The following is a 19,519-nucleotide window of genomic DNA, read 5'->3' as shown; positions in this document are numbered from 1 at the left end:
AACTCTTTTTACATTTGAATGTGGCTCATGGGTAAAAAACGGTGTGGGACCCCTGTTCTATGCTGTAGTTGTCTCTTTAATCAACATAGAGTGCCCATTGATGAGTGCTTGTAATAGATACAAAGGTGGTTTGATCATGGATTTGGCCAGCCCTTGCAAGTCTGCTGCTAGCTGTTTTTAAGGGCAGGGGCACACGGGGAGATTTAGTCGCCTGGTGACTAATCGCCTCTTCTGCGGGGCGACAATCTGCGATGAACTGCCTTCTGCCTGCTATAATGAGAAAACGCCAGCGCAATGGCACTCGCAGCGCTTTGATTTCCAAAGTTGCCTCGCGAGGAAACTTCTGATGACTCTGGCAATCGAAGTGCCGCAAGTGCTTTGGCGCAGGCGGTTTTTTCATTTTAGCAGGCGGAAGGCAGTTCGCAGAAGAGGCAATTAGTTGCCAGGCGACTAAATCTCCCAGTTTCTGCCCGTGTGTCCCTGCCCTTAGGGTGCTAAAACTGGGCCTCAACCGACAACCAAGACTGCAATAAGTCATCAGACCTTTGTATGCTTGTGCAAATAATAGTAATTTCTGTGTTTATAATGTATATATTTAATATCTTTTTAGGACAGAGCATGCTCGAGCTAAAGCTAATGCGGCTGATCAGTCGAGCCAAGCTGCACGACAAGAATCCGACATTGCAAGAGCCATAGCAAGAGAGCTTTCTCCAAGCTTCCGCCAGCCAGGTAATGACCGTTCAGCATCACATCTCTGTCCAGACATATAAGACACTTCTGTTGCCCCAATGGGTTTGTCATTGGTAAAGCTACACATATTTTTTCTTACAACACTTCAACACTGTGCAGTGCACTCTCTTTATTGCATCTGCCTGGAACACAGACCAGATCTGTTGTTTTAAAGAGGGGGACACGCATTTCACCTGAATTGCTATAAAATATACATTTGTGAAGAAATGTTTCCTAGTTGTAAGCGAGTGTGGTCCTATAAGGAGGGGGTCCCAGACTGGTGCAGTTTCATACCTTTTCAGACTCTGTACAGATACTGTATCCAGAATGCTTGGGACCTGGGTCTTTCTGGATAACGGATCTTTCTGGGGTTTTTTTTTGTTAAATTGCTTCACGAGTCATTGCTGAGGTTGCCACATTTTCTGGCAAAAGTACTAACCTGACTTTACTTCAAAAAGAATCATTCATATTCATCAGATAAGACCTTCATAATTAGAATAGGAGCTCAGATTGATGTAGTCCATTGTTGTATCTAGGGATGCACCGAATTCACTATTTGGGATTCGTCAAATCCCTGAATCCTATGTGAAAGATTCTGACGAATTCCAAATCCTAATTTGCATATGCAAATGAGTGGAGGGAAAGGTAAGGAAAAAGATTTTACTTCCTTGTTCACGTGATATCCATTCTGCCCCCTAATTTTCATATGCAAATTAGGAGTCGGTTCAGCCAGGCACAAGGATTTGGCCGAAGACGAATCCTACTGATAAAGGTTGAATCATGGATTCAGTGCATCCCTAATTGCATCAGGAATTATGTATGTGTATTAAAGGGGTTGTTCACCTTTGAGTTAACTTTTAGTATGATGTAGAGAGTGATATTCTGAGACAATTTCCAATTGGTTTTAATTTTTATTATTTAAGATTTTTGAGTTATTTAGCTTTTTATTCAGCAGCTCTTCAATTTGTATTTTAAGAGAAGACTGGTAGCTAGGGTCCAAATTACCCTAGCAACCATGCATTGATTTGAATAAGAGACTGGACTATGAATAGGAGATGAGCTGAACAGAAAGATGAGAAATAAAAAGTAGCAATAACAATACATTTGTAGCATTACATTTACTTTTTTTCGAAGGGGTCAGCGACGCCCATTTGAAAGCTCGAAAAAGGCAAATAACTATAAAACTATAAAAAAAAAAATAATGAAAACCAATTGAAAAGTTGCGTAGAGTTTGCCATTGCATAGTATACTAAAAGTTACCTAAAAGGTGAACCACCCCTTTAACAGAATGTGTATAAAAATAGACTTGACTTGTATTTTTTTTTTTTTTTTTAACATTACAAAAATTGAAGGCTTTCTAACATCACTAGTTCTAATGAACAGGGATTCTGGGTCCTAAACCCAGAGCATTGCTCTTGTGTAGTGCTCATATTTCCTATCAAAAAGAGGAAAATTAAAAATGCTTTTAGCCTCATTAGACTTTAGACTTTAAACCATACTACTACTGTCACACAGGGCCCACCTGAGCTGTCAAACCAGGCCCTCCCTCCCCAGGTCCCACAGCAAACCCCACCCCTGGGCCAGCGATCCTCCACAGCCCCCCCGTCCTGGCCGCAAACCGCCTACCCCCCCCTCCAGTGCGTACAGGTGTGGGATCCTTTATCCAGAAACTCGTTATCCAGAAAGCTCCAATTTACGGAAAGGTTGTCTCCCATAGACTCCGTTTTATCAAGATTTTAAAAAATTATTTCCTTTTTCCCTGTAATAATAAAACAGTATCTTGTACTTGATCCTAACTAAGATATAATTGATCCTTATTGGAAGCAAAACCAGCCTATTGGGTTTATTTAAGGTTTACTTGAGGTATGAAGATCCAAATTACAGAAATATCCATTATCTGGTAAAACCCCAGGTCCTGAGAATTCTGGATAACAGGTCCCATACATGTACCTGCTTTTTTCTGTTATTGATCAGGGAGTGGGGAGGTCTGGGAGAGCAGCGGCCTTGTAGAGTAGGTGGCCCAGTCCGACCCTGCAATTACTACCTTTACAGTTCAAGAACATATGCAAATTTATATTGTGGTGACACATACATTTAATATTCACTTTATGCTCACTAAATTATTGAGTTAGACATAATCATGTATAACTGTTCCCCCAGACTTTATCTCACTCCGCATTGAAATACAGTACCTGCTATTCACACTGGGAATTGTAAAGCCAAGTTTGCTCGGTGACCAAGTTGTAGCTACTTGACCAGGGACAGAACAAACAAACATGCTGTAAATGTATATATCCAAGTTATATGTCCCAATGCTTAATTCTTAGTTAAAAGATGTATTACAATAAAAATGTATTACAAATAGGGATGCACCGAATCCTTCTGCCAGGCCGAACCGAATCTGAATACTAATTTGCATATGCAAATTAAGGGCGGGGAGAGAGATTGCATGACTTTTTGTCACAAAACAAGGAAGTAAAAAATGTTTTCCCCTTTCCACCCCTAATTTGCAAATGCAAATTAGGATTTGTTCGGTGTTCAGCCGAATCTTTTGTGAAGGATTCGGGGGTTCGTCCGCGTCCAAAATAGTGGATTCGGTGCATCCCTAATTACAAATCACATTTAAAATGGTACATACTGGCCACACATGGCCTACCTTATGCGTTTCATACCCTCCGGTACATATCTGTCACTTGGAGAGACACCTATGACTAAATACCGGAGGGTATGAAACGCGTAAGGTGGGCCATGTTGGGTCAGTATGTACCATTTTAAATGTGATTTGTAGTAACTTTTCTATTTCTTAACTAAGAATTGAACCTTGGGACATGTATCTTGGATATATACATTTGTGGTATATTGTTGGTGCCTTTGGAACCGGGGCAAGTCCCTTTGGCTCAGACTTAATCCACAAGAATCCGTCGCGTAGACTTCATATTAAGGATAAAAACAGCACAAACAAAGCCTTGTCCCAAAATGAGATCATCGACAAACCAAAAAATGTCCAGCTTCTGAAATTGTGATAGAAATGGGGGCACTATATCAAGCCTACTGTATAATGACTGTAACTAAATACACTCTACTTCTTATACCAGTTCCTGACTTCTTACATTAGTGGACAGCGCTAGAGGCTTTCCTTTATGAACAAGAGTGATGTGGCGGAATACAAGGACTCATTGTGCATTCTATAATGGTCACATAATGTTTCCTTTATGGACAAAAGTGACTTTCGTTTGCCCGCTATAAGCCCCTCTTTCACTGAGCACAAGAATCCAGTGTGCTAGGTGCTGCTCAAAGATGTTGCCGTATAGAAGAATGGCCTGTGATGTTGTTAAGCACGCTCGGAAAGAACAGAAGACTACTCAATGTGATATTGTGTGAAGAGGTTATTAATAACCGTTAATAAAATTTGACAGGACACAAGTTCATGACATGGAATACATGCAGAGATAAGCAACTTAGTCCGGCAGCCTATGAGGACCTCACAAAACTGGATTCCTCCTCTGTGTTACACAATTAGAATAAAAGCGCATTTCAAGCTAAAACGTGTCTAATTTAAAATAGTGCACGATTAGAGTTACATCATGGTTGGTATAAAAACTGATATTAATTAGGGATGCACCGAATCCAGGATCGGTTCTGGATTCGGCCAGGATTCTGCCTTTTTCAGCAGTATTCAGATTCAGCCAAATCCTTGTGCCTGGCCAAACCAAATCCTAATTTGCATATGTAAATTAGGGGCAGGTAGGGAAATCAGGTGACTTTCCGTCACAAAAGATTTTTTTTCCACTTTTCCCTTTCCTGCCCTTAATTTGCATATGCAAATTCGGATTTGTTATTCACCTAAATCTTTCACCAAGAATTCGGGGATTCGGCCGAATCCCAAATAGTGGATTCGGTGCATCCCTAATATTAATATGCAAAACATTGATTAGTATTTTTCTGCACAACTATGGCAGTCCCATGCATCATTCATGTATACTAGCATTTACTTTAGTACAGGTATGGTATCTGTTATCCAGAATGCTCGGGACCTGGGGCTTTCCGGATAATAGATCTTTCCGTAGTTTGAATCTTCATGCCTTAAGTCATGATTATTCGGATAAAATGGAGTCTATGGGAGATGGCCTTTCCGTAATTTGGAGCTTTCTGGATAACGGGTTCCCAGATAACAGATCCCATATCTGTATAATTAATCCTTATTGGAAACAAAATTAGCCAATCTGGATAACCGGTCACATACCTATACCTCAGTTAAGATCAAGTACAAAGTACTGTTTTAAAATTACTGAGAAAAGCAAATCCGTTTTTAAAGATTTGGATTATTTGTATAAAATAGAGACTATGGGAGACAGCTTTTCCATAATTAGGAGCTTTCTGGATAACAGGTGTCTGGATAACAGATCCTGTACCTGTGCCTTTTAAGGGCAGAGACACGCTCAGAGTCGGGGAGATTAGTCTCCTCTTTTTTGGGACGACTAATCTCCCTGAACTGCCTCTCGCCGGCTAGAATGTTAGTTGCCTCACAAGGAAACTTCGGGCTAAGGTACATATTTTTGGTGAACACTAGATAATATATTCAAAGTCACAAGGGTTCTGCATATTGTCTAGCCATGCACCCGAGTCATTATCTAGAATACTTGGGGCCCAGGGTTTTATAGATAATTGATGTTTCTGTAATTTGCATCTTCATATTTTGTCTACTAGAAAATCATATAAAAATTAAATAAACCCAATAGGCTGGTTTTGCTTCCAATAAGGATTAATTATATCTTAGTTTGGATCAAGTGCAATGTACTGTTTTATTATTACATAGAAAAAGGAAATCTTTTCTCTGAATTTGGATTATTTGGAAAAAATGGGAGTCTATGAGAGACAGCTTGTCCGTAATTGGAAGCTTTCTGGATAACGGGTTTCCGGTAGGGATGCACTGAATCCATTTTTTTGGATTTGGCTGAACCAAATGCAAATCCTAATTTGCATATGCAAATTAATGGTGGGAAGGGGAAAACATTTTTTACTTCCTTGTTTTGTGACAAATTCCCCTTCCCTAATTTGCATATGCAAATTATGATTCGGTTCGGCCAGGCAGAAGGATTCGGCCGAATCCGAATCCTGCTGAAAAAGGCTGAATCCTAAACCGAATCCTGGATTCGGTGCATCCCTAGTTTCCGGGTAATGGTTCTCATGCCTGTACTTAGGTTAATGGGTTAGATTGTGTGTACTGTGTAGAGAGGATAACTATGCAAGTTTTGAGGGAAAGAATTGTGGAACCTCTCCCCCTGCCTTGAGTCTGAAGGCGTTTGGATTGCCTTAGATTTGGACTGTGTCGTGTGAGTCCATCCGCAGAAAGCAGACATTTTTGCTTTAACTTTAAAGGTCTAAAAATAGGCAGAAATGTAAATTGTTTAATTATATTCATAAACTGTTAAATTTTTTTTATTAACTGTATATAAACCATGTTGTCCGCCCTTTAATAACGCAGGAACAATTTCACCTCATTCTATGTAACCCATAAACAAATGATGCATTGCTAGTGCAGTTTGTTTGCATGAGCACATTATGTAAAAATTCTGTTTAATCCATGCCGTACTTGGATAAGTGAATCTGTGCTCATGACCGTTTCAATACATTTCACCTATGTCACCCCCAAAGCTTATTTTTAGGCACTTATTCAATTTAGCCATAAAACGCTATAAGGGCAGAGACACACGCTGCTATTTCGGGAGATTAGTCGCCCAGCGAAATAATAGATTCTTCTTTGGGCGACTAATCTCCGAACTGCCTTCCCGTCGGCTAGATTATAAATTACTGGCGGGATGGCACTCTGAGCGCTTCGTTTTCCGAGGTTGCCTCACGAGGAAATTTCGGGTGACTTTGGAAAACAAATCGCTCCGCTTGCCATAGCTCCGGCGATTTACATTCTAGCAGGCGGGAAGGCTTTTCGGGGAGATTAGTCGCCCGAGGAAGAGGCAATCTGTTGCCGGGCGACTAAATCTCCCCAAATCTTCGCGTGTGTTTCTGCGCTAAATGTCTAGTTTTCCATTAAATATGTGTGCCTTTAACAAATGTAGAAGAGAATTCTGTTTCCCAGGAGAGTGTATTACACAGCTGCAGAGAGAGAGAAATAACAGTTCTGTTGTATTTGGCAGCATTGAGTGCAGATGGATGGATGCCAATAGACTACTATAGCTTACACATGTTCATAATGGGTTACACCCAGGATCTCTTATACATAGCTTGATACAGGTATGGGACCTGCTATCCACAACGCTAGTAGAAAATCATGTAAACATTAAATGAACCCAATAGGCTGGTTTTGCCTCCAATATGGATAAATTATATCTTAGTTTGGATCAAGTACAAGGCACTGTTTTATTATTACAGATAAATATTTCATTATAATGGAGTCCATGGGAGACAGGCTTTTCCTAATTCAGAGCTTTCTGAGATACCAGGTGGCCAGTGGCACTTCCCATTTAAAGGGGATCTAAACTCAAAAAATGAAATGATGTAAACTTACTCAGGGTGTTTAAAGGGGTGGTTCTCTTTTAAATTAACTTGTAGTATGTTATAAAATGGGCAATTCTAACCAATTGGTCTTAATTATTTATTTTTTTATAGTTTTTTAATTATTTGCCTTCTTTGACTCTTTCCAGCTTTCAAATGGGGGTCACTCACCCCATCTAAAAACAAATGATCTGTGAAGCTACATATTTATTGTTATTTCTGCTTTTTATTACTTATATTTCTATCCAGGCCTCTCCTATTCATATTTCAGTCGCTTATTCATATCTCTGCATGGTTGCTAGGCTAATTTGGACCCTAGCAACCATATTGTGGAAATTGCAAACTGGAGAGCTGCCAAATAACTCAAAAAACACAAATAATAAAAAATAAAAACCAATTGCAAATTGCCTCAGAATATCACTCTCCACGTCATACTGAAAGTTAACTCAAAGGTGAACAACCCCTTTAAGCAATTATGTAATTGAGATTAATTTTCTAATTTTAGTAGTTGCTAAGTTTTTAGCCGTTTTATACTGGTAGGTAGTCCAGCTCCCTGATGATCAGCCGTGTCCGCAACCCTAAAAGCAAATTGCAAAAGTGCCCAGAGCACCCTGAATATTTTTTTTGGAGTTTAGATCTCCTTTACATGAATTGTATGCAACCCAAGATGCATTGCAGTTAGTGAGTGGATGTGTAGCTGCAATCAAAATGCCTTCTGTGCCATAGATGTCTGTCTTTTTTATGCATTTTACTTTTTCATTTTTTTTATAAGAATTGGGGTAGATGAGGATTACAAAAAGGAATAAAAAGGAGGATGTGTGGAAGTTATCCAATTCTCATATGTGCCAAGACTTAATTGCTAAGCTTTTTCATTTTGCAATCGGACTAGTCCCTGGATCAACTTGTACTATGAGCTATCTCCCATGACCCTGTATTCCCTCACTTGCTAAAAAGCTATCCAACCCCTTCTTAAAGCTATCTAATGTATCAGCCTGTACCACTGATTCAGGGAGAGAATTCCACATCTTCACACCTCTCACTGTAAAAAAACCCCTTCCCAATATTTAGGCGGAACCTCTTTTCTTCTAATCGGAATGGGTGACCTTGTGTCAACTGGAAAGACCTATTGGTAAATAAAGCATTAGAGAGATGATTATATGATCCCCTTATATATTTATACATAGTTATCATATCACCCCTTAAGCGCCTCTTCTCCAGCGTGAACACCCCCCCAATTTGGCCAGTCTTTCCTCATAGCTAAGATTTTCCATACCTTTTACCAGCTTAGTTGCCCTTCTCTGTACCCTCTCTAATACAATAATGTCCTGTTTGAGTGATGGAGACCAAAACTGTACGGCATATTCTAGATGGGGCCTTACCAGTGCTCTATACAGTGGAAGAATGACCCCAAACACTCCAAACACTGTTTTTACATAATGAAAGAGAATGCCATTCTATCCAACCTCCCAACATTTTCATTGGTTTTAAAGTTATTTGTAAATGTGGGAAGGTATAATATGGAAAGGTCCCCTAACTATTTCAATATCTTTATTATTGTCTTTGTATTGTTTCCCCAGGACCGGATTACGTCAAGCAGAAGTTTCAGGAAGGGGTGGAAGTCAAAGAAAACGTTGAAGAAAAAATTCCCCAGAAGCCCGCTCCAAAAGAGTCACCACATTTTTACAGGAAAGGTACGACCCCTCCACGGACACCAGAAGAAAAAAGGAAACCAGCTTCCCCGCCGGCCCCCAAACAATCAGAAGCGAAAAATTATAATTCAGCATCTGCTAACCTAAACAAAAAAAGTTCCTCAGTTGAGCAGCTACCTGTCTCATCCAATAAACCCTTGCCTGTCAAAGCACCCGTCAAAGAAGAGGTCTTCACATCACCTCCACCAAAGTCATCGTTTGCTCCAAATCCAAGCAGCACTGGAAATGGGCAACTGCATGCCGACTACCATGGATACTTGGTAAAAGTAAATCCGTCATTGACTTCAGACGACAAAGAAGATTTAATCCCCGCCAAGTCATCAGCATTAGCGCGTATACCGCCATCTCAGAAGCCGAGCCCCAAGAAGCCAGTGACTAAACCTGAAGCCAAAGAAAGCAAACCTGAGCCAAAAGTTAAGAAAGCAGAACCTGCGGCACCAAAGAATCCAGCCAATAAAGAATCACTATCTCCTGTAGAAAATGAAGTCAACTCGGTAAGCTGTAAACTCCGTCAACTCAAGAAAATGATCACTGAATGAAAACTGTGTGTGTACAGAGCACTTTATTCTTATGTATAATACTGCAAATATTTGCTTGGTATTCCAAAGATTAGAATGCCCTGGCATATACTTCCTGTGAATATCTGAGAAACAAAAAACACAAGACTGAGTGTAATCTTGTTTGCTCACACATTACTTAAATGAGAGCAATGTTTACCCTTTTCAAATGACTAGTGCTGATGTGGCAGTTAGAAATACAGTAGAACCCCTATTTTACATATTTCAGGGAACCAGCAAAAAAGGTGTAAAAACAGGGAAATGTATTATGCATAATATATAGGTGGGACCACAAAACAAAGACGTAAAATGAGGGGAAACGTAAAATCAAGGGATGTAAAATTGAGGTTTCACTGTATAGGCCTCAACTTTGGGTATGGATTTCTCTTGTGATGTAGACCTGTAATAACACTGAGCAGGTATTCCAACCATGTGGCTTTTGACCGTTAAAAGCAGATATTGCTTTTTTGGAATATGTTATTTTCTTACAGTAAAGAGTCTGTGAACCTAAAATGACTTATAGCCTACTTATAATTATAATATGGAGTAAAGGGGGAAAAATACTTCTCCAAGCTCATTCAGTTGGCCTTGTGTAAAAAAGATGTAGAAAGACTCTGCCTCTGACTTGTACACAATTTCCACAACCCTCCCTCACCTTATTCCATGTTCCCAGAAGCTATTATTTTAACAAGGAGTTGGTGACTTTACTAACCGAAGAGGGGTGGGGATATAGTCCCTACAAGTCAGAGATAGACCTCCATGGTTTCCTCTCAATCTGAATTGTGTGTTTATGCACTTGTTTTTTACATAAACCCAACTGAATGAGCTCATCCCAGCATGGGAAGGCATTAGTTAATCTCCCGTTTTCCTGGAATATCAAAGATGATAAACTCACCATGATTGATCTTCAGAGATTTGGCTTTATCGGTTTGGAGAGGAGCAGACCATTATCCAGTTAAGCCACCAACAGGCCAAATCCAAATGATCATAATGGTGCTCAGGGAGTCTTGTTGGTAGTAAACAACATCCATGGGCCTCCGTGATTTGCTTCCAATGACATCTCTCCAATAATCAGCCGTTCTGTTGGGAGGACCCCATACACGAGCCAATAAGCTTCTGACTTGGTCTGGAAGGGCAGCTTTTATCTGCTGTGTAGGGTCACTTTAAGGGTCAGGCCACACAACCGATTCAGGGAGATTAGTCGCCCCAGCGGCAAATCGCCCTTTCTTTGGGGCAACTTCTCTTGAGGCAATTTCGGGCTACGTCAGAAAATGAAGCGCCTCGTGTGCATTGCGACGGGCGATTTTCAATTTAGCCGGCAAAGGGCAGGGGAAGGCAGTTCGGGGAGATTGTTGCCCTGAAGAAGAGGCGATTTGTTTGCTGGGGCGACTAATCTCACCGAATCTGCTCGCGTGGCCTGACCCTAAGAGCCTTAGTGTTCAGTTTATTAATCTATTATGCTGGAATTAAGAAGCAGGAGAGGATTTGCAATTTATAACGATATTCTGCTAATGTTTTGTTCTACTGTCAGCAGTGCATTTTATTTCATAGTTTACTATTTGTTTCCTTTCTTTTCAGAGACCCAATTCTATCATGATTGCCCTAGTCATGCTGTTGAACGTTGGACTAGCCATTCTGTTCGTCCATTTTCTCACTTGAGTGGAAAAGCTGCACAAGAGGTAAATATTTGTTTTCATTAAGCCAGCATCTTGTTAGTCCACTGAAAAAAAAAAAGTCAGAAACATTTTCAAAAAGTCTCTTCAGCACTTGCAAGACAAGTCTAGTTACTGAGGACAGCCCAATAATACACCCTGGATGTTCATTGAACTCTAGTTAGCCAAGCACTCTGCTTAGTCAAGCTTGATGATTTTTACAAATTGGGTGCAGATTTCAAATGCCAACTGAGATTAAAGGGAATATATTCAGTTGGTTTTATGTAAAATGGCACTTAAACATTATTTGAACTTCCTGAATTAAATATAAATGTTTTTTTTTATTTTTGTTCAGATTGACAGAAAAAAGGAGAGATAGACAGCACTCTCCTTCAAGGACAGAGGCCCTCTCCTGTACTCTACTGCCAGAACTCCCAAATATGGCACTACTCCTGGGCGGCTGGTAGTAAAAGCCATGAAACAGCAGGGTTGGCTGCCTCCATGCCAGGCCTTTATATTTCATGCCCGTAACTTTAGGGTGGCAGTTGCCAGCCAGGCGCATACACAGTTGAAGGACCAAACTGGTCCTATGATGTATTTGTCTTTCTCTAATTGTGATGTTCGTTCCCATCGGTGCGGTTACTAATGATCTATTTTGGGCAGTGAATGTACTAATCTAATAATAATGTGCCCTTTTGCATTGCAGTGTCATTCAGATAGCCAGATGTGTTGGCACGCAATTCCCGTCACGTGTCATGAGCTGTTTCTATGGCACAGTTCTAATCCGACAAACTGGGAAAAAGAAGGCTTGGATTTAGAGTTGGGAAGCAAGACCGTTCAAACTTGAATAAAAATATCCGCCAGTGGGGCCTGTTCTGTTCTCTCCGTGATGATTTATGGCTCTTGAGGGTCCCCTGCAAGATAAGGTGGTCGCCATGTTGGAAGACAAAACAAATTGTGCTGAGAGAGCCTCCTCGGAGAAGATGGAGGAGCCACCTGTTGTAGTAGAGTGTGACCGAAGTAGAAAAGTACAGAGCTGCACTTTTTCTTGATGGAAGCTAACAGCTGCCTTACTATTTTGCCGCCTGACGTTTATGGAGTGGAGATAGGAAAGTGACTGCCAGCGGAATGTGGTCAGAGGATTCGGTTGCTGTGGGTGCATTTCCAGCGTTGACTCCAATCTCAGAAGAAATACTTAGCAGCATCACTCACCAGTCTTATTCCATTACCTGCTGCTTTTAACATCTCCTGCAGAGTTACTGGAAGATAGAATTTCATTTGCTTGTGCATGATTATGTTTATTTCTGTGTTTGTTTCAAGCAGATTGATCGCCATAACAGGCCGACCCAAGGGAAAGGATACAGGAAAAATATTCTGCAGAGATTCACAAGAATGTCGCTTACCCCCTACATATCTCTCCATTGCTTTTTTAACGGCTACATCTAGGCTGTGTCTTTTTATCCGTGCGATGTTTGTCGTTTAGACCCTGTTTTGTTTCCTAGGCAGCAGCTTCCCTGGCAACTAAAAATTACATTGAAGTGCACTCAGCTCTAACGTCTCTTTTAGAGACATCCAGTAAGCACTACTTTTATAAGCCACTCAGCTGGTTTTGGTTCTGTTTCAGTATGAGAGCTACAATATATATGTAGGTATTTATATCAAATTCTATTTAGATATTGCAAATCTATGTGTGCCTATGTGTGTGTATACACTCGAAAATAAACACAGGGAATTGTATATATTTATACAACAACATAGATGTGTGTGTGTGTGTGCATACATATTTTTACAGGTAAATATTTGTGTAAATAATGAGACAGACCCATAACGTTCTTCCAAGTTTGTTTGTTTTTTTTTTTTTTTGAAAACTTTTAAATAGAAGGAAACCTCTATTAAATGTTTTGTCTTAAATAGATTTTTTTTTTAAACCCCCTCGTGATTGCATTCATTTTTCAGCCATTGGCGTGGGTTTATATTATTAAAAAGCATGTTTGTAGACTTGCACACGGGGAGGCCCATTTATCAAAGATCGAATTTCAAATTCATGTGAATTTTTTTTTAAATTAGATTATAGTCACAATTCGTCTGGTATGTAAGAATGAATTGAAATTGCTAGTACTGGATCGAATGGCTTTGACGCAAAAATTCTAATTGTATTTGATTTGTACGAATCAAATTTTTATTTTATATTTTAGTTTATTAACATCTCCAAATGGCTCAACAGACCTCTGCCATTGACTTGTACATGAACTCGACAGGTTTTAGGTGGTGAATCTTCTAATTGTTTCCATGGTCGAGGGGTGATAAATCTCACATCCAAATTTACATGTGAATAGGTGGAAAAAAATTATAATGTGTGACTTTTGAAACGCGAAAATTTGGATTCTAATTTACTATTCGACCCTTGATAAATCTGCCTCGTACAGTCTTTTCTGAAAACAAAAAAAATCTATATTTTTCAGAAAAAGCGTTTTTGCGGAGATTTTTTTCTATTTGTTTTTTTTTTTGGGGTGGGGGTCGTTGAATATGTTTTCCATTCTTAAGTAAAGTGCATGGCTTAACGCAAGCACAGTCTTACTGGCATGAGCAAACCTTCACTAGTTTCATTTATCAGCATGGTGTGAATGTTTTAAGACTAAACTAGTTTAAAGCAGGGTGTTCTTTTTGGCCGACGTGTTCTTGAAGTCCTTTGCTTGGAATGGTGAAAAACATTGAAAAAAAAAACAAACCCTGTTGTATACTGTATTTATTATAGAAAATGTGTATAGTTTTAGAATTCAAACAATAAATTGTTTAGAGTTTTATATAGAAATCTATATGACTACTCGTTTGCCTTCTCCAAGTGCTTCTCGGCAGGAAACACCCGATTCCTGCAAGCGTCTCCCATGGGTGCTTCTCCAGAGTCGATGGGGAAACCACACAAATGTTTATAAGTGGGATTTTAGCATGTTAGCACAATTTATATGTAGGATTTATAAAGCTTTTCTAAAAACAAAGCTGAAAACAGAAATTGTGGGTATTTTTCTAATCTGTGCACAGCTGTATTTTACATAAAAAAAAGGTTATTTATAATTGGTTGGAATATTGTACACTACTGTTTTTGGACAGCACCTGAAGACTGCCAATGTAATGTTGTCTATTTAAGTTTCTTGCTGTGAAAGAAGAACCTTATGTACAGATTCCCTTATTTATAATCCTAACCCAAAATGTTTCACTTACAGTTTTTTTTTTAAACCGTATCTGATGAAATAAAAGAGATTCAAACAGTTTTGCTTTCTTAAGTTATCTGTGCTCAGCCTGGGACTCCCGAGAGAACATGGCACCCAGGGTCCACTCTCACGGCAATTAGACTGAGACTGTGCCAATTGGTATAGAGAAGGGATTCCCAACATTTTTTATTCATGAGCAACATTCAGATGTAAAAAGAGTTGGAGAGCAACACAAGCATGTAAAATGTTCCTGGAGCGGGTCGGGTACACATGGATTACAGGCAAAGAAAACAGGTATCCTGCGGGGTGAGGTTTCGGATTTTAAGGTGCGGGTATAGATGCGGGTCTCATCTAAATTTCTTATCTTATGTTATATTGTCTAAATTTTACTCCTTTTAAAATTTTACAAAACTTTTTTCTGTCCCCGCCCACTTTTGAAGAGGTCACTTCAGGTTTGCAGCAACATCACTTCCTGTTTAATGGTAGTCAGCGGGTTGCGCATAAGGGACTTGCGGGTCGGGTAGCAGATCAAAGTGGGTAAATATGCAGGTTACGGTTCGGGTCCGGGTCTTATGAATTGGTTCCATGCAGGACTCTATCTGGGGTGCCAATTAAGGTCTGAGATTGGCTATTTGGTAGCCCCAGTGTGGACTGGAAACTACAGGAGGCTCTGTTTGTCAATACACATGGTTTTTATGCAGCATAACCTCCAAAGCAGCAATTCAAAAATAAGCAACCGCTTTGAAGCCGCTGGGAGAAACATCCAAAGGGTTGGCGAGCAACATGTTCCTCACGAGCCACTGGTTGAGGATCACTGGTATAAAAAGTTTATATGGTTATGGTAAAAATAAGAAAGGGTGCGATGGGAATTGGCCCATCTCAAGGTCTTCTGGCAGTCCACTCCAACCCTTATCCAGTGATGCTCAATGTTCAGCCTCTATCATACTATGGTTTCCACCATCTACAGATTGGCCATCCTTGCACTAAACAGTCTGATATGGTCTATAAATATTGTGTCTGTAAGGGGAACGTAATGCTGTCCTGCTGTCATCATTATCACTATTACTATAACTGTTCGTAAAATTACTGACTTTATTACTGATTAAATCATAATGAGCTGATAGCCCAGTGTCTTGGCTTATGCTTTGGTAGGTTGGTCTTTAGGAATTGTTCAGTGTAAAAATAAAAAACTAGGTAAATAGACTGTGCAAAATAAAAAATGTTTCTAATATAGTTCGTTAGCCAAAAATATAATATATAAAGCGGAGTATCAATTGCAAACTCACCGAAGAGTTATGTCCCATGTGGCCCCCCCTTCTAGTCAGAGTCTGACTAACTCGGAGTTAGAGAGCTGCAAAGCAGGAAGTAGTGTTCTGTTATGTTATGACATCCAGTCACTCCAGCCTTTACATTACATTTTTGCTTAACTAACTATATTAGAAATATGTTTTATTTTGCACAGTCTATCTATTTACCCGGTTCCTTTAAAGGAGAACTAAACCCTTAATTTAAAAAACCACTACATAGTCCCTGCTCCCCCCCCCCCAGGCTAGCTGTTACCCCTAGTAAATGCCCCTAACACTTTACCCCTCTGTGCAGATTCAGGGCATTGGAGTTCACGGGCGCCATCTTCTCTTTGGTAATCTTCAGGAAGAGAACGGCATATCTGCGCATGTACAGTTGGAGCAATCTTCTGTTTCGCGACTGCGCATGCGCCGAAAGTCACAGAGATTGCTGAAGTGCCAGAAGAAGAGCCAAAGATTACCGAAGTGAAGAAGATAATCTTCGTGTTAATTCTCCTTTAACCGTCAACACAAACATACACAGCTCCCTCCACCCGTCCCATAGGTGGCCCTACTTTGACATAATACTGTGGTTTTGTAATAGTAAATGGAATGCATCCTGGGATTTGGCATCAGGCAGATGTCCAGCTGTTGCAGAATCCCAAAAATGTTGCAGAATCCCAAATCGCAGCTGATAAAATACACTGATGGGTGAGGTAGTTCAGCAGCAGCCAAAGAAGCAGTGGTTGCTCCCTGTGATCTCACTGTGTATGAATGTATATTATTCACTAGCAGGTGTCATTAATGTGAATGTACAAGACTTGTGTGTTGATTGGGTAGAGGTGGAAAGTGGACACTGAACAGCTGATGTTCCATTTATTATAGGCATTGATTGGACACGAACATTTTCAGTCCCAGAGAATGAAACATTGCTTCAAAGGCAAAATATTGATTTCCAGCCTATTAGGCTCCGACACTAATTATGCCTGATAGACAACCTCAGATTAACTCATATGGAATTACTGATTCTTGCATGGAACTCTGAAAGATCGGCTCATGATTAAAGGGCAAGTAAATGTTCCCTAGCTAATTTTCTCTATAGCCCCTAGTGTTTCATTTCCCCCTAGACATCTACATTCAGCTATTGCACATCTGGAACTGAAGGGCGGCATAATGGGGTGTTCTAGGCCGCCAACTTGGGCTGCATCTCTTCCATTGCCAGCCTTCGTTTCACTAATCTGTGGGCAATCACGAACTGCAAACCTACCTGTGCTGCTGGCCCAATGCATGTGCCACAGACTGAAACCAAGGATTAGGAATGTAGCCACCAGAGACAGCACCCAATAGCAGTGGACAGCTCTGCAGTTCCCAACTGGGTCATAGAAGATGTCTGGGATGCAGGTGGGTATAACATGCATGGTTTTACTTCCCCTTTAAATGCACCCTCCACAGTTTTGTCTGTGATTTTGAGAAGTAGCTTTAGGGCTCTTACTGACAAGTGGTTGTAGCTGCGCACCCCTGCGTTCCGTTTTTCTGCGTTTCGCCGCAGGGGAGCACAGTAATAGACGCATTAGGTTTTTTTCAATGGGACTGTACTCACACTGGCGCGTGTAGACGACGAACGCAGGAAAAAATGCAGCATGTTGCGTCTCAACCTGTGTTCAGCGCCTAAACGTGCCTGTGTGAGTACAGCCCCATTGGAAAAAATGTAATGCGTCTATTCCTGCGCTCCCTGAACGCAGAAAAACGGAACGCAGGGGAGCGCAGCTACAACCGCTCGTCAGTAAGAGCCCTTAGATGCCCTTTAATTTGAGTATCCTTAAACTTTCAGATCATTAGCCTTTTTGCCAAACACAGAAAGTCCCCAAAGTTTCCAGATAAGAATTGTTGGTTAAAAAAATCGATTTTTTTTTTTCCAGTTCATATGATTTAATATATTTATGTCAGTATAACACCAACCCAGGTGCTTTATTCACCTATAGTGTATAAATATAAACCCCTATAGTAAGTACTTTAAATGCTTCAGGCACCACGTCCTGAATATCTTCAAGGGAAAACGGGTGACAGGGAGATTTGTCACCCGCGATTTTTTCTTACGACTTTCGGCCAGATCTCGATCGGGGAAGCCTGTCGGGGGGGCCCCATACACGGGCCAATAAACTGCCGACTCAGTCTGTCGGCAGCTTTTATCGGCCCGTGTATGGCCACCTTAAGTTGGATATACAGCTATCGATTACAATTGCTGGCAATGGAGAGGCATTTTCGGAAGATTTTTCGACCCTGTCAAGAAAATCGCCACATACCTCCCGAAATCTTCCCGCCGGCCACTGCCCTTAGAAGCTTTTTGTCCATTTATGAAGATGGGGGTTATTATAGGATAAGAGGTCCCTGAATAGATTTTATTTTATATTTTGATTAATCTCCAAGTAGTTGTTAACCCCTTCTAGATGAGCGGCTAGACCCCGAGATGTGTCATTCCACAGACAGGGATATAAAGCCCTTTATATTTAAAATGAACCATTATAGATGTGTAATCAGTCACACACATGCTTGTTTGCACATTATTCTACTTCACCAAGCCCATTGCTTTTATCAGTAAGGTGAGTCCATATTCTCATTTGGGATGTTCTTCAGGCAGCAGATACATAGATGGAGATTAGTGGCCAAGGGAACATCTGCTAATGTTTGGCCAGTGACACCTGGGTGCTCGTCTTTTGGTGGAATAATGGCAGGTTTCTGTTCATAGTTAATGGGGTCGTATTCTGGCCCCCACTGTCATGTACACTTTTAATCAAAATGCTGACAATTGCTTTCCAACATCCATAAAAGGAATGGAAACTTCTCTCTATTTACTGTATTAGTTCAACTCCATAACTCTCTTAGTTATGCGCATGGACTGCTCGCTAGTCTCCTAGGATATTAGGCTTAACATATTATGCCTAGAGTTCAGATACTTTATTCTCAGCCTCCGGCAAAGTTAACAACATCCTAATTTTATCCTGAGTTCTTGTCCATGGTTGATGTCAGGCAGGCAGGCTTTTAAGCGTCTGGTTACTGTAGGAATGGCAAGACTATTTTCTGTATAAGACGAAAGTGTTCTGAAAGGGGATCGGATTTTGAACCCGGTGCCTAAGTGATATAACTAAAAGTGCAGTTATTATCAGAGGAATTCTGCAGCCAAATAAAATGAAGGCATTGTTTCAGCCTATTTATTAAACAGAGGTCAATCCATGTGTAGCCTCTCATCAGCACTGTGTGCCATTTGTATAAAAGCCAATGAAGCCACTGTAGATTTGTTACCCCTAATGTGAATTCACTAAAGGTTTGATACTATGCAGATATATATATATATATATATATATATATATATATATATATATATATATATATATATATATATATATATATATATATATATATATATATATATATATATATGATTATTTCTATTATGTACTAAACAGTATGCCCCAGTCTGCCCCTACTTAACATTCACATTCCATTTTTCATGTTCTTTTTGGTCTATGCTCCATCCCAGACATTTAGAGCAGTGATCCCCAACCCCTTGGATGTTGCTCCCAGTGACCTCAAAGCAGATGCTTTTTTAATTCCTGGCTTGGGGGCAAGTTTTAGTTGCATGAAAAACAAATGTAATGCCAAACAGAGCCTCTTGTAGGCTGTCTGTCCAAATGGCCAATCACAGCCCTTATTTGGCACCCCAGGAACTTTTTTTAGGCTTGTGTTACATTTGAATGTGGCTGAAGGGTAAAAAAAGGTTGGGGACCCCTGATTTAGAGGCAGATTTATTAAGGTTCGAGTTGTTTTTTTCCTCGAAAATTCAAGTTTTCGAGTTGTATTTTTTGGTCATGT

The 19,519-nt window shown here is 40.3% G+C and overlaps 1 protein-coding gene across 1 annotated transcript in view; it reads left to right on the top strand.

Annotated features, from left to right (window-relative positions):
• LOC108719297 (junctophilin-1) overlaps positions 1 to 14,423 on the top strand; it is a 67,905-nt gene extending 53,482 nt beyond the window's left edge. The window contains exons 3-6 of the mRNA XM_018268080.2: positions 611 to 729; positions 8,817 to 9,442; positions 11,084 to 11,184; positions 11,864 to 14,423. Of these exons, the coding sequence (XP_018123569.1) occupies positions 611 to 729; positions 8,817 to 9,442; positions 11,084 to 11,164 (826 nt within the window). The 3' untranslated portion in view covers positions 11,165 to 11,184; positions 11,864 to 14,423. The remainder of the gene's footprint in view (positions 1 to 610; positions 730 to 8,816; positions 9,443 to 11,083; positions 11,185 to 11,863) is intronic.
• Positions 14,424 to 19,519: the final 5,096 nt, after the last annotated feature.

This window comes from Xenopus laevis, chromosome 6L (genome assembly GCF_017654675.1).
Source record: "Xenopus laevis strain J_2021 chromosome 6L, Xenopus_laevis_v10.1, whole genome shotgun sequence".
NCBI lineage: Eukaryota > Metazoa > Chordata > Amphibia > Anura > Pipidae > Xenopus > Xenopus laevis.
Note: the sequence above shows the minus strand (reverse complement) of the source record. Positions and strands in the feature narration are given on the sequence as shown.